At 51.0% G+C, this 20,615-nt stretch overlaps 6 protein-coding genes across 6 annotated transcripts; 4 read left to right on the top strand and 2 right to left on the bottom strand.

Moving 5' to 3' along the window:
- Window positions 1–271: 271 nt before the first annotated feature.
- Window positions 272–8,988, top strand: N7519_011436 (type I polyketide synthase; the record flags this gene model as incomplete). The annotated part of the gene is made up of 13 exons (XM_057298209.1): window positions 272–475; window positions 545–689; window positions 760–1,028; window positions 1,101–1,443; window positions 1,615–1,695; window positions 1,755–1,912; window positions 1,965–2,670; window positions 2,778–3,250; window positions 3,402–4,028; window positions 4,139–5,361; window positions 5,438–7,706; window positions 7,765–8,085; window positions 8,149–8,988. 13 exons carry the CDS (start codon window positions 272–274, stop codon window positions 8,986–8,988), a joined length of 7,659 nt encoding a protein of 2,552 aa, XP_057146091.1.
- Window positions 8,989–9,789: 801 nt separating this feature from the next.
- On the top strand, window positions 9,790–11,666 carry N7519_011435 (PLP-dependent transferase; the record flags this gene model as incomplete). Its single annotated transcript, XM_057298208.1, has 3 exons — window positions 9,790–9,837; window positions 9,894–9,988; window positions 10,046–11,666. The coding sequence occupies 3 exons, from the start codon at window positions 9,790–9,792 to the stop codon at window positions 11,664–11,666; spliced, it is 1,764 nt and encodes a 587-aa protein (XP_057146090.1).
- A 287-nt stretch (window positions 11,667–11,953) lies between these two features.
- N7519_011434 (tetratricopeptide repeat protein) lies at window positions 11,954–13,423 on the bottom strand (the record flags this gene model as incomplete). The annotated part of the gene is made up of 4 exons (XM_057298207.1): window positions 11,954–12,153; window positions 12,222–12,454; window positions 12,514–13,014; window positions 13,116–13,423. 4 exons carry the CDS (start codon window positions 13,421–13,423, stop codon window positions 11,954–11,956), a joined length of 1,242 nt encoding a protein of 413 aa, XP_057146089.1.
- A 1,637-nt stretch (window positions 13,424–15,060) lies between these two features.
- N7519_011433 (NO-inducible flavohemoprotein) lies at window positions 15,061–16,353 on the top strand (the record flags this gene model as incomplete). The annotated part of the gene is made up of 1 exon (XM_057298206.1): window positions 15,061–16,353. One exon carries the CDS (start codon window positions 15,061–15,063, stop codon window positions 16,351–16,353), a length of 1,293 nt encoding a protein of 430 aa, XP_057146088.1.
- A 610-nt stretch (window positions 16,354–16,963) lies between these two features.
- pmi1 (mannose-6-phosphate isomerase pmi1) lies at window positions 16,964–18,568 on the bottom strand (the record flags this gene model as incomplete). Its single annotated transcript, XM_057298205.1, has 5 exons — window positions 16,964–17,958; window positions 18,024–18,261; window positions 18,315–18,406; window positions 18,461–18,481; window positions 18,538–18,568. 5 exons carry the CDS (start codon window positions 18,566–18,568, stop codon window positions 16,964–16,966), a joined length of 1,377 nt encoding a protein of 458 aa, XP_057146087.1.
- A 605-nt stretch (window positions 18,569–19,173) lies between these two features.
- Window positions 19,174–20,360, top strand: N7519_011431 (SAGA-associated factor 29 family protein; the record flags this gene model as incomplete). The annotated part of the gene is made up of 4 exons (XM_057298204.1): window positions 19,174–19,348; window positions 19,486–19,787; window positions 19,840–20,009; window positions 20,078–20,360. 4 exons carry the CDS (start codon window positions 19,174–19,176, stop codon window positions 20,358–20,360), a joined length of 930 nt encoding a protein of 309 aa, XP_057146086.1.
- Window positions 20,361–20,615: the final 255 nt, after the last annotated feature.

The raw sequence follows: 20,615 nt of genomic DNA, 5'->3' as shown, positions 1-20,615 counted from the left end.
TGGACAATCTGGAACGCAGGATTGCACTGCCAACATTGGAACAACTACTGGGACGGACAGGGGTCTGAGTGGGATCACCGATGAAAAAAGCACGGCCAGGCGCCTATATATACTGCGTAGTTCTCGTGGTTCTACACGGCTCTGTAGATAAAGCTGCTTGCTCCTCCCGCTCATTTGGGACATCGCATCTCAGCAACGAGCATTGTTTGAATACATTGAGCATCTGTATAAAACTGGCAACTCTTGCCATCATAGTCCATCAAATCCTGCCATGACCAGCGACCGTCACACCTCAAGCTACTCGGCCGAGCCGCTGGCCATTGTCGGACTGTCCTTCAAGCTGCCCCAGGATGCTGTCGACGAGACAAGTTTTTGGCAGGTCTTAGAAAAGAGGAAGAATCTGTCAACCGATTGGCCGGCAGATCGGACTTGCGTGGACGGCGTCTATAAGAATGGTCCAAAAGAGCCAAACATGGTATGCTATTGGCCCGAGATTGAAGCAACACGCATCCATGCAACGATACTAACTCGACACGTGAGACAGCTCCCCGCTAGAGGGATGCATTCTGTGAATCAAGATCCCGCTGTCTTTGATGCCCCCTTCTTCTCCATCACAGCCAAAGAGGCTTCGTCCATGGACCCTCAACAGCGCTGGGCGCTGGAGGCCGCATATCATGCCTTCGAGAACGGTGAGACACCTTTGCCAGATAAGATTCTTGATGAGACCATCGCAACTTCAGCTGCTAATGTTTGCTGTAGCGGGAATGGCGGCCGAGGGCCTTCGCGCGAGCCGCATTGCCGTATTCTCCGCAACCTTTGCTGACGACTATACCCGAATCATGGCCAAGGACCCTGATGCGGCACCGCTGCAGGCTGCAATGGGCACCACACCTTCGATTCTTCCCAACCGCATCAGTTGGTACTTCAACCTCCGTGGCCCAAGCATGCATATTGACACGGCTTGTTCGGGAAGCATGATTGCAATGGACCAGGCCTGTCAATCAATCCAGACCGGCAATGCTTCCGCTGTAAGTTGGTCGTTTAGTCCAAGTCATATTACCCCATCTAAACTCCAATTCTGATGTCGAACATTTAACCAGGCACTCGTCATGGGCATAAACGTAATGCTGAGTCCGGAAAACTCTGTCTTGCTGGCCAACATGAACTTCCTGTCGCCCGATGGCCGCTCCTTCAGCTTTGATCAGCGGGCCAACGGCTATGCCAGAGGTGAAGGCGTGGTGGCACTGGTCATCAAGCCGCTGTCGGATGCCCTCAATAATGGTGATATTATACGCGCGGTTGTACGATCCACAGCGTCAAATCACGATGGGCGTACACCCATCCTCACACAGCCGAGTGCTGAGGCGCAGGAGGCGCTCATTCGTGATGCTTACAGGAAAGCGGGGCTGGGTTTCGAACAAACGAGATATGTTGAAGCTCATGGTTCGTGCAACTACAATCCCTGCCCACTTAGCATGACAAATGGTGCGCTGACATGACTATTGCCGTTCTACAGGGACAGGAACTGTACGTGACTGGGAAAAGTGGTCGAGCCCTTGACACAACCATTCTGGAGCCGAGAATATATCCAGTCGATGCTAACAAGATACACAGCCAGTAGGGGACCCAATCGAGATTTCGGCGATTGGAAATGTCTTTTCGCTCCTCCCGATCCCCACAAGAGCCCCTTTTCGTGTGAGTTTTCCTCGAAATCTCTTAGGTAATACTATCGCTGAGAAGGATTTCTCTCCCAGGGGGGTCCGTGAAAGCAAATATCGGCCATATTGAAGGTGGAAGTGGCCTAGCAGCTATCGTGAAGGGCATTTTGATGTTAGAAAAAGGCATCATTCCACCCGTTGCTCTTTTCGAGAAATTGAACCCCAGCATTGATGCCGATTCCTACAACCTGCAGGTAAGTTGCCCTAGATTCAGCCGACAGAGATCTTTGCCTGATATTTTATCAGATTCCAACCCAATCTATCCCTTGGCCAACGAATGGTTTGCGAAGAATTTCCATCAACTCATTTGGTGTGGGAGGAGCGAACGCACACATCATCCTTGATGACGCCATGAATTACCTCAAAGAGCATGGATTGTCTGGTTTCCACCACTGCGACACACCTCCAGGTCCCGTTAACGGGGCTGTCACTAACGGCTCTGTCACTAACGGCTCTGTCTCTAACGGCTCTGTCACTAACGGCTCTGTCACTAACGGCTCTGTCACTAACGGCTCTATCACTAACGGACATCTCAATGGAGCCTCTACTGACGTGGACTCGGAGGAACGATCAACCCCTAGGCTTCTCGTCTGGTCTGCCGCTGACGCTGCGGCTACCGATCGTATGCTACAAGCTTACCAGAGCTATCATCAAACACATATCATTGATGATCAATCCAAGCTCAACCAACTGGCATACACTCTGGCGGCGAGACGCAGCATCATGCCCTGGCGTACATCTGCGGTAGTAGATGGCGTATATGGCACAATCACGCCTACGGCCCCTGTCCGGGCTTCTTCGACGAAGTCGTCAATTGGCTTCATCTTTACCGGTCAAGGAGCTCAATATGCCGGAATGGGCCTTGATTTATTGCAGTATCCCGTCTTTGAATCGAGCCTTCGAGAAGCAGATCAGATATTTGCCAGCCTTGGTGCTGAATGGTCCCTCCTAGGTGAGTTGGAGATTCGTCATTTGTCTTTTCCATTACCATTGGTCTACAAAAGCCATGGGCAAATACACACAAGCCTTGGGGTTACGCCTACTAATTTGCATTAATAGATGCTCTGCGCCGCGAGAAAGACATCCATCTTCCCTATTTCAGCCAGCCATTATGTACAGCGCTTCAAATTGCTCTGGTGGACTTACTTCGCAGCTTTGGCGTCTCCCCTACAGGGGTAGTCGGGCACTCAAGTGGAGAGATCGCCGCCGCTTATGCCATCGGTGCCCTGTCCCAGCGATCGGCTTGCAAGGTGGCCTATTTCAGAGGGCAGCTAGCTGGGAAGCTGGCTGCAACCACTGCTACTCCGGGCGCCATGATGTCCGCCAACCTGGTCGAGCCCGAGATCCCCAGTCTTCTCGAGAAGCTTGGCCTGGCGAACGGGGACAATGCGGTCTACGTTGCATGCGTCAACAGCCCGACAAACGTTACTATGTCAGGTCCAGTCGAGTCCGTCAGGGTCCTTCAAAACTACCTGGACAAACAGGATATCTTTGCGAAGACTGTGCCCACAGGAGTGGCATATCACTCACCGGTACGTACCTCAGGCAATCTCCTTTTGATTAGCTACACAGCGCCAAAATATATCTGAGCTCTATCTTTGGCTGATCACAGTGCCAATAATGAGTTTAGACTAAGGGACTCCTCTTGTGTCTGAGGATTTTAGCTAACTCAACATTTCACAGGCCATGCGTGCCATTGCCACAGAGTATCGTACTTTGCTTGGTGAGTTGGAATCGGGCAAGACACAGTCCCTGGAAAGTGTCATGGTGAGCTCTGTTACTGGCAGCGCTATCGCCACAAAGCTACTTTCGATGCCGGGCTACTGGGTCGACAACCTTGTGTCTCCTGTTCGCTTTGCGGACGCTGTGCAGTGCCTTGCTAGCCAGGCCCCAGAAGCAGGTGAAATCAAAGACTTGGTTGAAATTGGCCCACATCCAGCCCTGCGCAGGCCATTGAAGGACACCGTACCTTCGCTTCGTCACCACGCTATCCTGGAGCGGTCGAAACCAGGCGTGCCGACCGTTCTGTCTGCAATCGGTTCCTTGTTCTGTTACGGACACTCGGTATCGGTGACAGCTGCAAACAACCAGGCAAGTGGCAAACTTCCATGGCTCATCGACTGCCCTAGGTATCCATTTGACCACAGCCGACGCTATTGGAGCGAGTCTAGAATTGCCAGAGACTACCGACTGAGAAAACCATCACCCGGGTACCTACTCGGACGACGCGCCCCGGACTGGAATGAACTTCGACCAAGATGGCGAAACTGGCTGAGCGTCGAGACACACCCTTGGCTCGGTGATCATTGTGTAAGTACTCCGATGTACCTTCGCGACAGCCACCTTCTTCTCCTCTATCCTACGTGTTTTCTTTCACGCCGCGCCTAGAATAACCTTTCAATTGTCTAATGCTTTCATAGGTCGACGGTGTGGCTGTATGCCCAGGCACAGGTATGGTTGTGATGGCAATCGAGGCCGTGAAACAGATGGCGACCGAGGCGGACGGTGTCATAGCTGCCTATTTGGTCAAAGAAGCCCAATTTCTGTCACCCATTGTCATTGGAGAGAGCTTCCAAGACTCGACAGAAACTGAGCTTCACGTTCTGCCCACAACAAATGGTCAAGACAGGAACACAACCTGGTACGAGACCCGGATATTCGCCTATCGTGAAGATTGCTGGACAGAATGCTTCAACGCGAGAATTCGTGTCCAATATGAGCCCACGTCAACTGATGCCGTCGATGGGGGCCGCGAACAACGTCAATCAGTCAAGCGAGTTCGGCAACGCGTGGCAGAGGCGGCCTCGGCCTGCACTAAAACGATACGCCCAGACAGCTTCTATTCCTTCAACAAGGAGTATATTGGACTTGAATTCAAGACTTCCTTCCAAAACCTGACCAGGCTTGAATGGGATGGCCAGGGCACTTTTTCTGCAAACGTCAACATTGCCTCAGCATCACAACATTATCAGATACTCGACAGTCCCGTCCACCCTGCCGTCCTGGATTCTTGTGTACAGGCAAATCTCGCCCAGATCTCAAAGGGCCTGTCCGAAACAACATGTCCAACCATGATGGCACACAGTGTGGCAAATATGTGGATTTCAGCCAACGTCTGGGACAAGGCCACAAAATCGGTCGACGTGGGAAGCTTCACCAAGGACCTCAACGGCAAGACGGGACAGTTCGGTGCCTCTGCCTACGGTGTAACTGATGATGGAATTCCCTTGTTCTCTGTTGAAAAGATCGTCATGGCCGAGGTGTCGCGGCCCAACGCGTCGATGGTCGAGCAAGCGGGCAAATCTCTCTATCAGATTGCGTGGAAGCCACAGCTGAGCTCACTGCACGGTAAGACACTGCAGAAATATTTTGATGCCGCCAGCCCGGGCACGACTGATGAGGCGACACTGGCCAATCTGGTCACGCTGGTACCAAAGATGGAGCTCGCAATGCGGACCGCAGCCCGCAAAGCATTGCGAGTGGTGACACCAGAGGAGCGGCAACGAGCACCCGTTCAGATGCAGAAATATGCTACTCTGCTGGAACAGCGCTATGGGAGCTCCAGGGACGACGATGTCCTCACTGATGAGGAGCTTGGCCACCGCCTCACAGAGTGTGAGGCAGCCGAGCCCGGTTTCCACATGTTTTCTCTTATTGGGCATGCCTTGCCATCTCTTTTGCGCGGGGGGGACGGACCCCCTGAGCTTGTTATTCGACAGCAAGGCTGCCGAGAAGATTTACGGCTACCTTTCTCGCACCTATGTGCGGGATCGCCGTCTCTTCGATTTCATTGAGTTGGCGGCTCACGAGCGTCCTGCCCTACGCATTATCGAGGTCGGTGCGGGCACGGGTGCCATGACACGGCCGGTCATTGCCTCACTTCGAAGCTCTGAGGAGAAAATGGGCCGCGCAGCCTTTTACGAGTTCATGTACACCGACATCTCCCCAGCCTTCTTCGAGGCAGCACGCGACGAGTTCGCTGAGCTCGAGGGCAGGATATTCTTCAAGACGCTTGATCTTGAGCGGGATGTCGGTTCCCAGGGTTTCGAGCTTGGAGGCTATGATATGGTCATTGCTACAAATGTGTTCCATGCAACTTCGAACTTGGAGCGGACTCTGAGCAACGCACGCAAGCTGCTCAGGCCAGGTGGCCGCCTTGTATTCCAAGAGGGTGTTGTTCCGGACTCTGCGTGCTTCAACGTCGGATTTGGCTGCCTTGAAGGCTGGCTTTTGGGAACCGAGGAGTGGCGCCAACAAGGCCCGCTGGCGACTGAACATCAGTGGGACAAGGTTCTACGGGATACAGGGTTCTCGGGTATTGACGCCAGCCTCTGGGACTACCCAAGCGAAGCTTGCCATATGTGCAGCACTATCTTTTCAGAGGCTATATCACCAGCCCCGGACCCAACTATCACCCAGACTGAGCCCAAGACATGGCTGCTGATGGACCCTGACTCGCTGGTGCAACAGTCACTCGCGTCTGAGCTAGGCCGTTATATCCCATCTACGGAAGCGATCCACCTGACCGGTCTTGCCAACAGTGATTGGGTTGCACCTTCCAAAGACGTCGTTATTTCCTTCCTAGAAGTAGGCTCGTCACTTCTAGCATCCATCTCCGAAGCAAACTTTGCAGCACTGAAAGCGCTATTCGCCCGCACGGAGAACTTGCTATGGGTGACGGCACCGCAAAATGATTTCGATCCGCACTACGCCCTTGCTGTAGGATTCTTGCGCACAATGCGCTCGGAAGAAAGCGGCAAACACATAGTGACGCTGGCGTTTGAGTCGCCGGTCATAGGCAATGACGACGCTCGCTTCGTGTCAGAGCTTCGTCACCGCTGTTTTGCAGAGCAGTCACCATGTTCCGAGGAGGAATTCATCGTTTCTGGAGGCCAGCTCACCATTGGACGCCTTGAGCGCGCAGTCGATCTCCAAAATGAGCAGTTGGATCGAATTCACCCACAAGAGCGAGACGAACCTTGGAAGACCGGTGTGCGGCTGGCTCTCGATGTCGGCACGCCAGGTCTGCTGGATACCATCCGCTTCGTCGAGGACAAGACTCCTCTGAGCCTTGGCGGTGACGAGGTAGAGATCGAGGCGGCAGCGTGGGGAGTGGGCTTCCGTGACATTCTCATCGCTCTGGGCCGCCTCAGCGCGGATGAGGAAATCGGTCTCGAGTGTGCGGGAACGGTAGTGCGCGTCGGAGCAGACTGTTCTGACTTCCAAGTCGGCGACCGAGTACTTACTACCGTGCCAGGTTGCATGCGCAGTCATATTCGGGCGCCTGCCCACCTGGTGTGCAGGATGCCTGATGAGCTGTCGTTCAGCGAAGCAGTTGCTGTCCTTATCCCAGGTATAACGGCATACCACTCACTTGTTAATGTCGCTCGAGTACGTCCGGGAGATAAGGTACTCATCCACGCAGCGGCTGGAGGCACAGGGCAAATGATGGTGGCTATTTCTCAGATGCTTGGTGCCGAGGTGTTTGCGACGGTGGGCTCTGCCGAGAAGAAGGCCCTCCTTGTTGAACGATTCAAGATTCCAACAGAGCACATCTTCTATAGTCGCAACACATCCTTTGCTCCAGGTATTATGCGGGTGACCGACGGAAAGGGGGTAGATGTCGTTATTAATTCCTTGTCCGGTGAAAGCCTTCAGGCGAGTTGGGAATGCGTTGCGCCATACGGTCATTTCGTCGAGATCGGCAAGGCAGATATCCGAGCCAACTCGTCTCTTCCAATGTCCGGGTTCGCCAAGAATGTCAGTTTCACGGCTGTGGATGTGCTTCACATTGCTCAAACCGACCATAAGCTTACACGCCAGCTGGCCGAGAAAGCCATTGCTCTGGTCGCGGGTGGAGAGATTAGCGCCGCGGCACCTTTGCAAGTTTTTGGAGCATCTCAAGTTGAGCAAGCGTTCCGACTCATGCAAAGTGGCACAAATATAGGCCGCATTGTCATCAACTTGTCTCCGGAGGAAATCGTCCCAGTAAGTCCAACAAGAACCCCCAGACAATGCGAATCAAATCATTGACCACCTTGAACAGAGGTATACTACTCTTAACAGTACATGGAACTTCGGTCAAGATGCTTCATACGTCGTCGCAGGTGGATTCGGAGGTATAGGCATGGCCATTCTCGGATGGATGGTGGACAAAGGGGCCCGGCATTTGATTGTGCCCTCACGCTCTGGGGCTTCCTCTCAAGAGGCTACGGAATTCCTCAATCAACTCACCAGCCGAGGCGTACAAATAGTGGCACCGTGTTGCGATGTGTCGTCGGCCAGTGACCTGGCAGCCGTATTGCAAGAGTGTGCGACCACGATGCCTCCAGTCAAGGGCTGCATCAATGCTGCGATGGTCCTCCATGTATGTTCCACGAGCCCTTGTCCCCAACCCATCTCGATCAGAAACTGATATATTTCCCACCAGGATGCGATTTTCGAAAACATGACCCACAGTCAATGGTCCCTCAACATCAAGTCCAAGGTCCATACTAGTTGGAACCTTCACCAGCTCCTGCCCAAGGACATGGACTTCTTTATCATGCTGTCCTCTGTCATGGGAATTTATGCAAATCCATCGCAGAGCAACTACGCAGCGGGTTGTGTCTTCCAAGACACCCTCGCACGCTCCCGCTCCGCCCAGGGCCTCCGTGGATCCGTTTCCTTCGACATCGGCTACATGCGATCCGTCGGCTATGTATCCCAGCGCAGCGCGGACAACCAGGTGATCCGGGCCAACGCACGTAAGCTGGTGCCCATCGAGACGAAGGAGTTCCTCGAGATCCTTGACCACTACTGTGACCCGGCGCTGCCGTCTCTCGACGAGACGCACAGCCAGCTGGTCATTGGCGCCCGAACCGCCGAGGACTATAAGGCACGGGGCGAAGAGCCCGTTCCGGCAACTCTGCGGCCGCTTTTCGCGGGCTTCAACAACTCGCGGCACCAGGATACCGCACGCGCTCACGCTGATGTCGCGGAGGAGGCGGATCCCTCACTGCTGTTCCAGCAAGCGGGTAGCGCAGAGGAGCGTAGCGCTGTCGTGGCAGCCGCCTTGGGAGCCAAGGTGGCGCGGGCGCTGGGCGTCACCGCGGACGACGTGGATCCGGAGAAGACGTTGCCGGACTATGGCATAGACTCGCTCATGGCTGTAGAGCTACGAAGCTGGATGCGTAAGGTCTTTGCGGCTGATATGACAGTGTTTGATATGATGGGTGGGAAATCGATTAAGTCTGTGGGTGAAGTGGTTGTTGGGAAGGCGACGCTTTGAGGGAGTTGCCTTCTATGCTTCCGCCAGCTTGCCTTCGTCTCTTCGCCAATATCTTTGTCTAGACCTAGTATAGTACTCAGATCAATGTTAGGAACCTTTCAGTGAATAACAAGGTTCACGTGAATGATCCTGTTCTCGACATGGAACTTCGATATTAGGATGCTTTCTGTGAAGAAGATTCCGCTGTCGTTCGCCAAGGAAGCTAACGACGGACTATATATGCGTAATGGATCTCGAGTAAAGATGGAAGCTGGAACATGCCAATGAGAACTCGATCTGAAGGTGCACCACGAGTGAAGATGATAGTCATTAGGCGGTAATGGATGTAATCTCCGTCATATACCAGGAAATGGAGCCGGAAAGAAGCTCTACCTACCTGAGTAGGTAGATTTGCACCTGCCCACCTGGGCAGGGATGCCTGAACACGTAATCAGGGTCGAAACCCTTCCAAGGTTCCAAGGTTGGAAGGTTCCATGGATGTACCAATGGGGTCACGTATGTGTACTTGTCTGGTATTCCCCCACAGTAGTACCTGCCTAGGTAGGTAGGTATTAGGTAGGTAGGTACCTACCTAGGTAGGTAGTTTCCAACCTTGGAAGGTTATGTGATACGCTGACTAATAAGGCTGATTGCATGCCCAGGTGATCAATTGGGTATCGGTGCCTGAAGTGACGTGGCAATTTCCGAGTGTGCAATCGTTTCAAGTTAAAACACCCCGATCGAGCCTCTTGAACCATCCCTTGGCAAGTGGCGTATACGAAGACACCGACCTCATACTCTAGACAATTGAACTATTTCAGGATGTCAAGTATAGAGCTTGGCGACTCAATTCCATCCCTCACAGCGCATGTAAGTTTTGTGTTTATTTTGGCGCTTTGGTGGGGTTTGACTAACACTCTCCATAGGCTGTGAGCATGTCTTTGCCCACATGGACTGATAATGTGGATTATGAGGAGGGTGCCAGCCGGGTTATGGACAAACTACCAAATGGTTATCCACGGTATTCTATTCCTCATTCCAGGCATTGAAATAAGTCTTATACTGACCTTATGACCAGGTTCTTCATCCACAGATCCATTGTGGCATTTGCAGATGACATTATTTCCAGATATAGCACCTCAGACCGGCAGGCTATGCTGTTTCCATCCAGCAAGACCGCACAGAGATGTCGCACCTTCATTGAGGCCAAAGCGGAGTCCGGCCTCGCAGGAGAGGTCAAGATCATTGATCTGTTCCTCGATAAAACCAGAGAGGTTTCAAAGATCATGGCGAAGATCTCGCCCTCGGTATCAGCTGTAATCTTCAACAAAGACCTCTTCCCTATAGCCAAGCAATATTGGCAACACGCCGGTGACGGTATCTCAAGCAGACATGCTGAATTTTGTCATTCACTCTTCTTGGATGGCAGGTTGGCAGATTCCACATCGCCGCAGCCAATCATAAATCAGAAAAAAGGCCCCAAGAGATACCAAGCAGGATCTGTATACCAGGCCTTTTCAGAAGAAAACAAAGTCGCCCCAGAAAGAGTCGAAAGTACGCAATTTTTGGAGGAGCGTTTTGGTCGAAACTTGGATATATCACTTGTCGATAACGCCAAGTCAGCAATCCGTCGACGCATAGCTGGCTCTTTGGTGGGCGAAGTGGACCTTGCAGTCGAACCAAGCAAGACAACCTCAGACTCGCGTGGAGTAAAGGGACTTTCCGACGATGACGTTTATCTCTATCCTTGTGGGATGAACTCCATTTTCAACACTCACCGGATGTTGATGGAGTGCAGAGGTCAACTGAAGAGTATATCATTTGGTTTCCCCTACGTTGACACGCTCAAAATCCTAGAAAAATTCGGCCCCGGATGTCTTTTCTACGGGCACGGCTCATCGGAAGAACTGGATGACTTGGAAACCCGCCTGAAGGGTGGCGAGCGATACCTGGCCCTCTTCTGCGAGTTCCCCGGAAATCCCATGTTGAAATGCCCCGACTTGAAGCGAATCAAAAAGTTGGCCGATGCCTATGACTTCGCCGTTGTTGTTGATGAGACGATTGGAAACTCCATCAACGTTCATGTCCTTCCACATGCAGATGTGGTTGTCAGCAGTCTCACGAAGATTTTCTCGGGAGACTGCAATGTTATGGGTGGCAGTGCGATCTTGAACCCCGAAGGCAGGTACTATCAGCAATTGAAGAGTGCTTTCGAAGCAGACTACGAGGACAACTATTGGGCTGAGGACGTTATGTTCATGGAGCGCAATAGCCGTGACTTTGTGACTCGGATCAAGAAAATCAACGACAATGCCGAAGCTATCTGCAATGTTCTTCAAGGGCATGCTCTTGTTAAGGAAGTATACTACCCTAAGTATTCTCCTACCAGGCAGTTTTATGATGATTGTCGTACACCAGCTGGCGGGTATGGTGGCTTGTTATCGTTTACTTTTCACAAAAAGGATCATGCGGTTGCATTTTTTGATCGCATCGAGACTGCGAAAGGACCTAGTCTCGGTACAAACTTTACCTTGACTTCACCGTATGTTCTTCTAGCACACTATCGGGAGTTTGATTGGGCGGCAGGGTTCGGCGTGCCAGCGGATCTGCTTCGCATTAGCGTTGGTGTTGAGGATGAGGAGGATCTGAAGTCACGGTTTGCGATTGCATTGGAAGCTGCCGAGGCAGTTGGTCGTTGATTAATGTTTAAATGTTAAGTACGTGTAATAGGTACGCAGACGTTTTCAAGGCTATGTCACATACCTATGATAGATTGGGAGCGGCTTTTGAGATTTTCACCAGGTCTCCTCAATGCTCACAATATATACAGTCGACTCTATATACACCTATTGCTTCGGCTTCATATTAGGGGGCATGTTGAATCAATAAATACTATAAACAATTTACACTTTCATCGCAAAATGACAAAATCACAAAATCAACAAAGTCAGACAAGACCTCAAACCTCAAACCGTGTACTGCTGCCCTAGCTAAACCACAGGTCGACCATTAATGTGCTTTTACGACCATCCCGGTGGCCTTTGTGAATTCCAGATTCGCTTCTTCCTTCAGCAAGACCCCGTCTGTATAAGGCAGATTTGGCCCGAGACGCCTGTAAGCTCAGCCTCCCGATACTCTTTATCATTCGCGGAACCAAATACCTTCGTCGCTGTCTCGAGGTAGTCACTGCATACCAATTAATATTTGAGTTAGCACGTCGGTATTCACAGCCGTAGTGAGACTCATAGACATACAGCGCAGATTTGAGAGTGGGCTCGACAACTGAAGACTCAACACCAAAAGATGGGGTAATGATGCGACTGTAATAATCCATATCAAGTTCGTAGCTTGCCATTCCAAAATGGAGTGGGTTTCGCCCAACGATGACTTCAAGCACAGAACAGCCCGCTCATGGAGTTCGATTGCTTCTAAGAGATGGCCGGCGTCGAAGCATGAGTTCCCTAGCCAGTAAAGGGTAAAACCAACACTGATGATACCCGTCAGTTAGAAGATCAGGAGCCACAAACAAGATCATATACCACCTACAGAGGGCAATCTTTGTTATCCACGTCATATTTCTTCTCCAGCTCTATGAGAAAGCTCTGAAGGTACAATCTCCCCTCCTTCGTCTTTCCTTGTGAAAGTAGGCACCTTCCCAAGCCCACGTGGTATTTGGTGTGCTTGACATTATCTGGCATGAGACTGAGGGCCTTTCGATAGTGAGTTTCGGCCTGGTCATAGCAGCCCTTGCCATCCAACGCTTCCGCTTTGCAACCCCAAAGGAGCCACTCTCGTCCCTTGTATACCTCAGAGGGAAAGACCACTCCTTGGTCAAGGTATTCTATCGCGCCTTGGATGTGCTGGAGTGCCGTGTCAAAATCATTAATTGCAATCCGAATGCTTGCACGCAGGAACATCGTCCTGGTTCGTTCCTCATCTTTCGCGTTCTTCTCTCCGGTAACGTCAGACCAGAAGCGAGAAAATATCTCGGAGCTAGTTTCTAGCAGGGTGAGTCCCAAATCGAACTCGCGGTCCCTGTATGCTAGCCTTGATATTGTCAGCATTCGAGATGTCATTCAGATGGTGTGGAAGGTGCTCCCCTTGCTGCTTCATCCAGCATGATCAGAAATTCGAGGGGAATCTGGAACCTATTTTCTCGATTCGTTGTTTCTGCGCGGTAGTAGAATTTACGTACCAGTAGAGCATTGTATACCAAATCCGATTTGATCGCGTCAATGCTTGAGGGGGAACTAGCGGAGTCTGGTGCTCTTTGGAGATCGAGTTCCTCCGGAACATGCAGGGATGGATTAGAACGGAATTGGCTTAGAAAATGCGTGGATGCATTGGAAACAAGGAGTTGTTTTTCTTCCGGTGTAATCAGCGAATATCTGACTCGGGCGCTTCTCAGGGCGCTTTCAATGGCCGCGATAGGAGATTTTTCATGGGCAAGGCTCATCGTGGGCTTACTGTAGACCAAGATTATGAGAGTCAAGAATAAGAGAGACGATCCGCCGGCGATGAATGATCTGTTCTGCAAAGAAACAGCAAGAGAGGTCTTAAATATTAGAGTGACACGAGAATTAGAGGGGTTTACATTGATTATTTTGATGAGACTATAATCAATCAACGTATATTCACGTCACGCGCAGATAACAAGGCTCATAAATGGCATCTGCCGGTTTGTCTGAACCCCTAGACTCCTATGAGCCATAGTATATACCCGTCCAACGTAGAGAACAATGTTCAGCCAACATAAGTCAATCAGAAGGCAGGCCTCGAAACACTGTCCCGGATCCCTCATAGGTTCTGATGGTAACCATAGGATGCCCTGAAAATCCACTGCCCCCGATGTGTGAAGGACATGTTTAATCAAGCGCCCCTCTGTTAAGATCCAACAATAATCCAGGCCTCACTCATCCTGTCAAATGTGATCACTGCCCAACAATTACTACATACGTAGTATTTCATTCAAGTAAGTGATCCGATGGATCAAACACCTGTCGCGGTTGAGTTAGGGCTATAAAAAAGACGCCGAGAGGATCGTGCGCTTAGCGCCTACATACCGGATTTTGTGCTGCGAAACATGGTTTTCCCTTTCGTGTTTAGTACTCACCCTTGCCGCTTTTTGATCGCCAAGTAAAACTGCGCACGACCCTAAGTATTACACAAATCATTAAACCCGCTCACTGAGCATCTATAAGGGTACCCAGTTATATACCAGGTCTCGGTTCCCCAGTCACATTCAAATATCCAACAGCACCTGTGGACCTTTTTGAAGGCGAAATATGGCTCGGTCTACGAATGTATATATCCTAGAAACTATCCTCTTTATACCAACACTGTGGAACCACCTGGGGAACACTGATAGCCCGCATAAACTGCCTAGGAGGGCTAACAACGTCCATATCGCGGTAGACTTTCTCAAAGTTACATACAATTACGTGAAATAAGCTTCTAACGTTTGACATTTCTAGAGAATATCCGAACTCCCTCGCCTATAAAAGCTTTAAGGGGGTTATCTCTCGTCAGCGTAGCCTCGTGTCCATTAAGGACAACGACACTTAGCTCCTCTCAGAGAGCGACGGAATTTTACTTCAGGTAGGTAAAAGAACAAAAATAAGACTTACGTTGGTCCTTGATTAACGACCCAAAATAAATCCCTGCGATGAATCATCCATTCAACCTCTTCCGGTATATAGTTCTCCGCGGAGATAGTCGGAGAAGCGCTCTTATGTGCAAATTCGCCCTTGAATCCTTGCGGGCGGGTCACTATTACTTGTCGACTATATATGTAAGCTACCTAGACAAAATGAATGACGTCTTCAGGTCGGGCGGAATATACCCGCGTAGACCCAACGTAACGGGCAATTGTCTGGGGGTAAAATCAGCCGTATTACTCCACATATACCCTGAAAGGACTAGACTCCGATCTTAGCATGTATACTTTCGGAAACTAGTCCTACTATGTACATATGCATGCAGGTATATAATAAGGTTCGATGACACCTCTCGCCGAGAGAACCTGAAAATTTCCAGTCGGCTCAAATAAAACCTCTTCAAGTTGGAATCAGTGTTGTCTGCAGCATTCTCAATATGTCTGCACGAATCATTTTCCGGCGTCCAGTGCTCCAGTCGCTAGCCCAAAGGGCTTATGCCTCGGTGCCACGAAGGGGGCTCACAGCACAACAAAAGCAGATTGTGAAGTCCACCATTCCCGCCCTTGAGGAGTATGGAGTCACGATCACCACACTCTTTTATAAGCGCATGCTAGAGAAAAATCCCGAACTCAAGAATATCTTCAATACCGTTCACCAAACAACTGGCGAGCAACCCGCAGCTTTGGCACATGCTGTGTGGGCATATGCGGTTAACATTGACCATCCCGAAGCCCTAAGCACAGCTGTTTCTCGCATTGGACACAAACATGCCAGCTTAGGGGTCACGCCTGCTCAGTACCCCATTGTCGGCGAACACTTGCTCGCCGCAATCAAAGATGTCCTAGGACCTGCCGCTAACGAGCAAGTGCTCGATGCGTGGAAGGCAGCCTACCAGCAACTTGCGGATATTTTCATCAACTTCGAGGAAGGTCTCTACCAGCAAGGTGCGAAGACACCCGGTGGGTGGAAAGGATGGCGGAAGTTCTTCATCTCGAAGAAAATCCCGGAAAGTGACGAAATCATTTCCTTTTATCTCACTCCGGTGGATAAGGGCGCTCTACCATCGTATCAACCCGGACAGTTTGTCAGCGTGCGCTGCTATGTTCCCGAACTAGGCTCCTACCAGCCCCGTCAGTACAGCCTGTCTGACGTGCCGAACAAAAACCACTTCCGAATTTCTGTCAAACGAGAGTTCGCGAGGGATTCTAAGCCGGCTGGCCAGATCTCAAATGTTCTTCACGAGTCGCTGCCGGAAGGTGCAGAGTTGGACTTGAGCATGCCTTTCGGCGATTTCGTTCTCGACATTAACGCCACTACCCCCGCTGTCCTGATCAGTGGAGGGGTGGGACTCACGCCCATGATGTCTATGTTGAAAACCATCATCAGCCAGCAGGGCCAAGCACGGCGAGTCGTCTTCATCCATGCGGCACGAAATGGCCGCGTCCACGCCATGAAGAATGATCTTATCCAGATCGTGGCCGAAAACCCGTCAGTTAGTCGCATGGTGTTCTATGAAGACGCTGGCGAGAATGACGTGCAGGGAGTAGACTATGATCACGTAGGCCGGGTGGATTTGACGAGAATCAAAGACAAGGCTGTTCTCCCGGATGCAGATTATTATATTTGCGGGCCTCAGCCGTTCATGCACGCTCAAAGCAAGGATCTGGAGGCTTTAGGTGTGGACCCTAAACGCATTCATATGGAGGTATTTGGATCTCCGAGTGAGTGATTGATTGATGGACAGATGGACCTAGATGACCGGGGTCCTTACTACTACTCTCTTATTGTTCCACGGGCATATTGGTGGAATATGTATGTCCGGGTCCCTGTATTTTACCTAATATGGTGTTGTGATGGATGTCTGTGCCATGCAAATAGCGCTGGACAGAGTTTCCAAATCAATATGAAAGATGATATTACCAACATCAGTTAGCGCCTGAGATGTCTGAGCGTAACCCCCTTGGCTCACTTGTGCCATTCTATAACAATGCTTTTATATATTGGGGCAAAGAGAACCAACAAACTGATGAAGCGAAATCTGACTTGGAACTTAACAAACAACCTTGGAAGTAATTCCCATGCCCCATTGGTGCAAAGGTCAGGCCATTTAGCAGCCCATTAGTGTAATATTTTCTGAGACCTTGGGTCGTGGCACAGCCCGAGCGCTTTCAAGTTGGTCAGTTCATTCTTTTGGTAATTTTGTTGTTTGTTATGTTGTTATTTCACACCAGAATATTATCTCTATCTCCCATGTGCTTCACAGGTTTGCGCCGATCCCAGAACGGGGTGTTTCATCTTGACGCCACGGATTAGAATATGACAACTTAGTTATCGTTGACCTAGTTTGCCTCACCAGTCGGGCCCAATTCACAAAATGCCTTGTAGGTCGTAAAGACATCATCGTCGTCCTCACCGCTGCCAGTGTTTTCAACCACACATTCAGCAGTAGCGCCGACGAAGAAAACGTAGCCCTCCTGGACCTCCTCGGTCTTATTGCCAACAGTAATCTTGCCCTTGCCATGTGTGCAAATGAAGATACTGGGGCCTTCGATCCCGTCAAACGTCGCCTTGGCGCCAGTCCGGTTCAAGTCGGTCTTGACAACGCTGAACTCGTCGATAGGAGGGTCGTAGAGAATCGCGGACGAGGCGCTGGAGTAAGCAGTGGCGTTCAGAATGGCATACGGGTAGTCTGTTGCCTGAATCTTCTGCTCTTCGATTGGTGCGTAGGAGTAGGTCAGCATCTTGGTGAGGGTGTCGACGTCCTTGAATTTCGGGGTGAAACCCGCTCGCACCACGTTGTCGGAGGACGCCATGCACTCGATGATGTCACCGGAGATGTACGCGTGGATGTCATCTGCCTTCAGGAACATACCCTCGCCAGGCTGCAGCTTGACGAAGTTGAGGAAGAAGAAGATGAATGAGCCAATGTCGTTCGGGAACTGTCCGTTCAGACGCTTGGCAAGCGCAGCCAGCTCGGCGGGGTTGGTAGGGTTCGTCTCCACCTCACCTGCCAGAGTTGCAAAACTGTCGGGGTTGTTGTCTGCGGCTGCGATAAGATCCTTGCACGCTGTCTCTATCTTCTCGGATGAGGACTCCATCAGGGTGGTGAAGAGGGAGCGTAGCGCTTCCTTGTTCTTTTGGATGATAGCAGGGTCATCTGAGTTCTCGTTGCCCTTGACGTTCTGCTCAAACTCATTCGCCGCCTGGTCGCCAACCAGGGTGCGCAGAGGCTTCACTGCCTGGAGGAAATGCGTAATCTCGGCGAGCGGACGGAAGCCACACACACCTTCGAACGGAGTGATGGCAATGGTCATCTCGGGCTTGTGATTATCATCTTAGAACCGGTTAGCTATCTTTCCGGATGCTCACCAATTGAGTGTCATCCCAAGTACCACTTACCGGGATAGTTCTTTGGGTCGCGGGCATGGAGTTGCTCCGCGAGTTTCTTGTTGGGGTGGGCCTGGATACTGAGCGCTTTACGGATAGAAAGCACCTTGAACAGGAATGGGAGTTTGCCTCCAAATCGTTCACTGATATTCGTCGAGAGCAGGGCCTGGTTATCCTGGACCATTTCGAGGAGGGTACGCTGGGTCTCGACATCTTTAGAGGGAAGAGACGGATGTGTGCCCATCCAGAGCTATGAATTATGAGCCTATTGGGTCCAATGTTTCCTCTCAAGCTCCCACTTACTTCGGCATAGGGCTTGTCGGCCTCAATCGCAAAATCCGGGGCGGCTGTTGTGGCCGCATACTTTGCCGCTGCCGACTCTTTGCCGACCTTGCCTATGACGAGATGTCAGTGCGGGGAACACAATGTCGCAAGTTGTATTAGCTTACCCCAGTCATAGCTGTTGACGCCTAAAGGAAGAGATATGTTAGCCATTTCCCGTCTACTTTGGCATCTCAAACCTTACCGCATTGCAGCCGAAGTAGTGGGACCTGCATATTGAAATGGATGTTTGGGGAAAAAAGCGGAGGGGCAACCAGCGACTTTGTATTGGAAATTGCCCGCCAAGCCTCCGGTGAGAGATGTCGGACAGGGTCTTCTTATATGATATCTTATGACACACGTTCAGAGCTTTATAGGAAATATTGGTCTGGTTTCACTCCCATTCCCGGCTTTTTGTTTCTGGGATTTACGGAGTATCCTAATCTGTCACGGATTCCTCACGAGGGACTTCCGCAAACATCCTACCAGTTATAGCCAAAATCTATAGCCGCATCGGGACAATATAGTTCAAATAGGTCCGATAAGGTCCAAGTCTCCCAGAGTAGATCACAAACACCCATAGAGATGACGAGAAGGTACATTATACAACTGTCAACGTCAATCGATTTACCTGGGTACAATGCCCTGTCCCAAAGTAGTTTAGCGTATCAACCCCGACCGCCCGGAGGTCGGAGCCCTTATCACCGCATCTCCAACCTTCAAATCAACAACTTGTTGCTTCGAACCTGGAGATCTCATTACCCAGGGGTTCTGGTCAGCAGGAAGCTGTCCATACTCTTTGCACATTGGTTACACTACCCTGTCGATAGACCGCCCGAGAATGTCCCGCAACCGCCCCCGACCCAGAGACAACGGGTTTGGCAACAATGAGGAATTGGAGCTCTGGACCAAGATCTGCCAGGATATTCGGAAATCTAAGGAGAAGTTCGATCAGCAGAATTCATTATCCGCGCAGATTAAAGCTTTGGTAGACAAGATCGCGCATGATGGCAACCGTGAGTACCCCCGCACTAGACCCCTCAGCTCTATACCACAATCCGATACGCACTTCGCTTGCGATTAATCCGAACAACTTCAACCTCATGGCTGATCGCATATACTAATAATATACTAACGTTTCTCTCCCAACCAGAACCAACCATGGCTGAACACGACCAACTCGACAGCTGGCTCCGCCTGAGCCAGAAGCTCAGCGAAGACGAGCGCTCGATCATGCAGGACGAGCCATGCGATGTAATCAAAAACCTAGAACTGCTCACTGCATTACGCAAAGCATCTGAAGCCGAAGCACCTCCGAATAGGTCCGCATCCTTCAACAAGTCTCGCAAGAAAAGAAACGAAATCGAAGGTTCGGTGACCGACTCCCCCAGTGCCTCGGGGGCTGACAAGACCGCTCGCTCAAAGGGGGACCGTCCCACGCAGCGGAAGCGTCTCGTCGAGCACGCAAGCCCGTGAAGGGAGTCGTCAGGATAACGTCATGGTCAAGATCGAGGAAGGCCCGTCAGAGGGGACCAAGGGCACTGCCGCAGAACGGAGCGGCTTACTGGTGGTTGGGGCTGAGGTTGTCTTCAAACACAACAAGAATAAACAAGGTGTCGAGGGCGAGGGGATCCAATGCATAATCAAGGCTGTCAGTGGCGACGGACCGAAGAAACGGTAAGTGATGTTAGGTCGTTTGCGTTTGGTCTCGATTTACATTGACTGACGCGTCATGTCTGATTCAGATATGATGTGCAGGATCCCGAGCCGAATGAGAATGGCGAGCAAGGGGCGGTTTACAGGACTACCGCTGCCTCTCTTATTCCCATTCCTCAGCTCAGCGCCCACTTGTCTACGTACCCGGTTGGCAAGCAGGTCCTCGCGCGATACCCGGACACCACCACTTTCTATCGCGCGGAAGTGATGGGGGCCAGGAAGGACGTCTATCGCCTCAAGTTTGAGGGCGAAGAGGACGATAAAGAGATGGAGGTTGACCGGCGATTTGTGCTGGATATTCTGGGCAAGTAATCCCAAACTGTTTCTACGATCTGATGTGATGATGATACCATTTAAGCGCGGCGCTATCTGGAGTTCGAAGGCCTACCATGGATATGGGGTGCTTTCATCTTGACTAGATACTTTAGTTAGAACGAACAAACTCTTTTATTTTGAAACTACGAACGATACCTATGTTGTAGGTAATTTCTGTTCTTGGCTTAGTCGCCCGAGGGATCTACGGATGACAGGTAGTTAGATACCTACTACCATCATGCTGCAGAAGCT

Source organism: Penicillium mononematosum (assembly GCF_028829835.1).
Source record: "Penicillium mononematosum strain IBT 11891 chromosome Unknown utg000005l:1.0-9366267.0:1.0-9372171.0, whole genome shotgun sequence".
NCBI lineage: Eukaryota > Fungi > Ascomycota > Eurotiomycetes > Eurotiales > Aspergillaceae > Penicillium > Penicillium mononematosum.
Note: the sequence above shows the minus strand (reverse complement) of the source record. Positions and strands in the feature narration are given on the sequence as shown.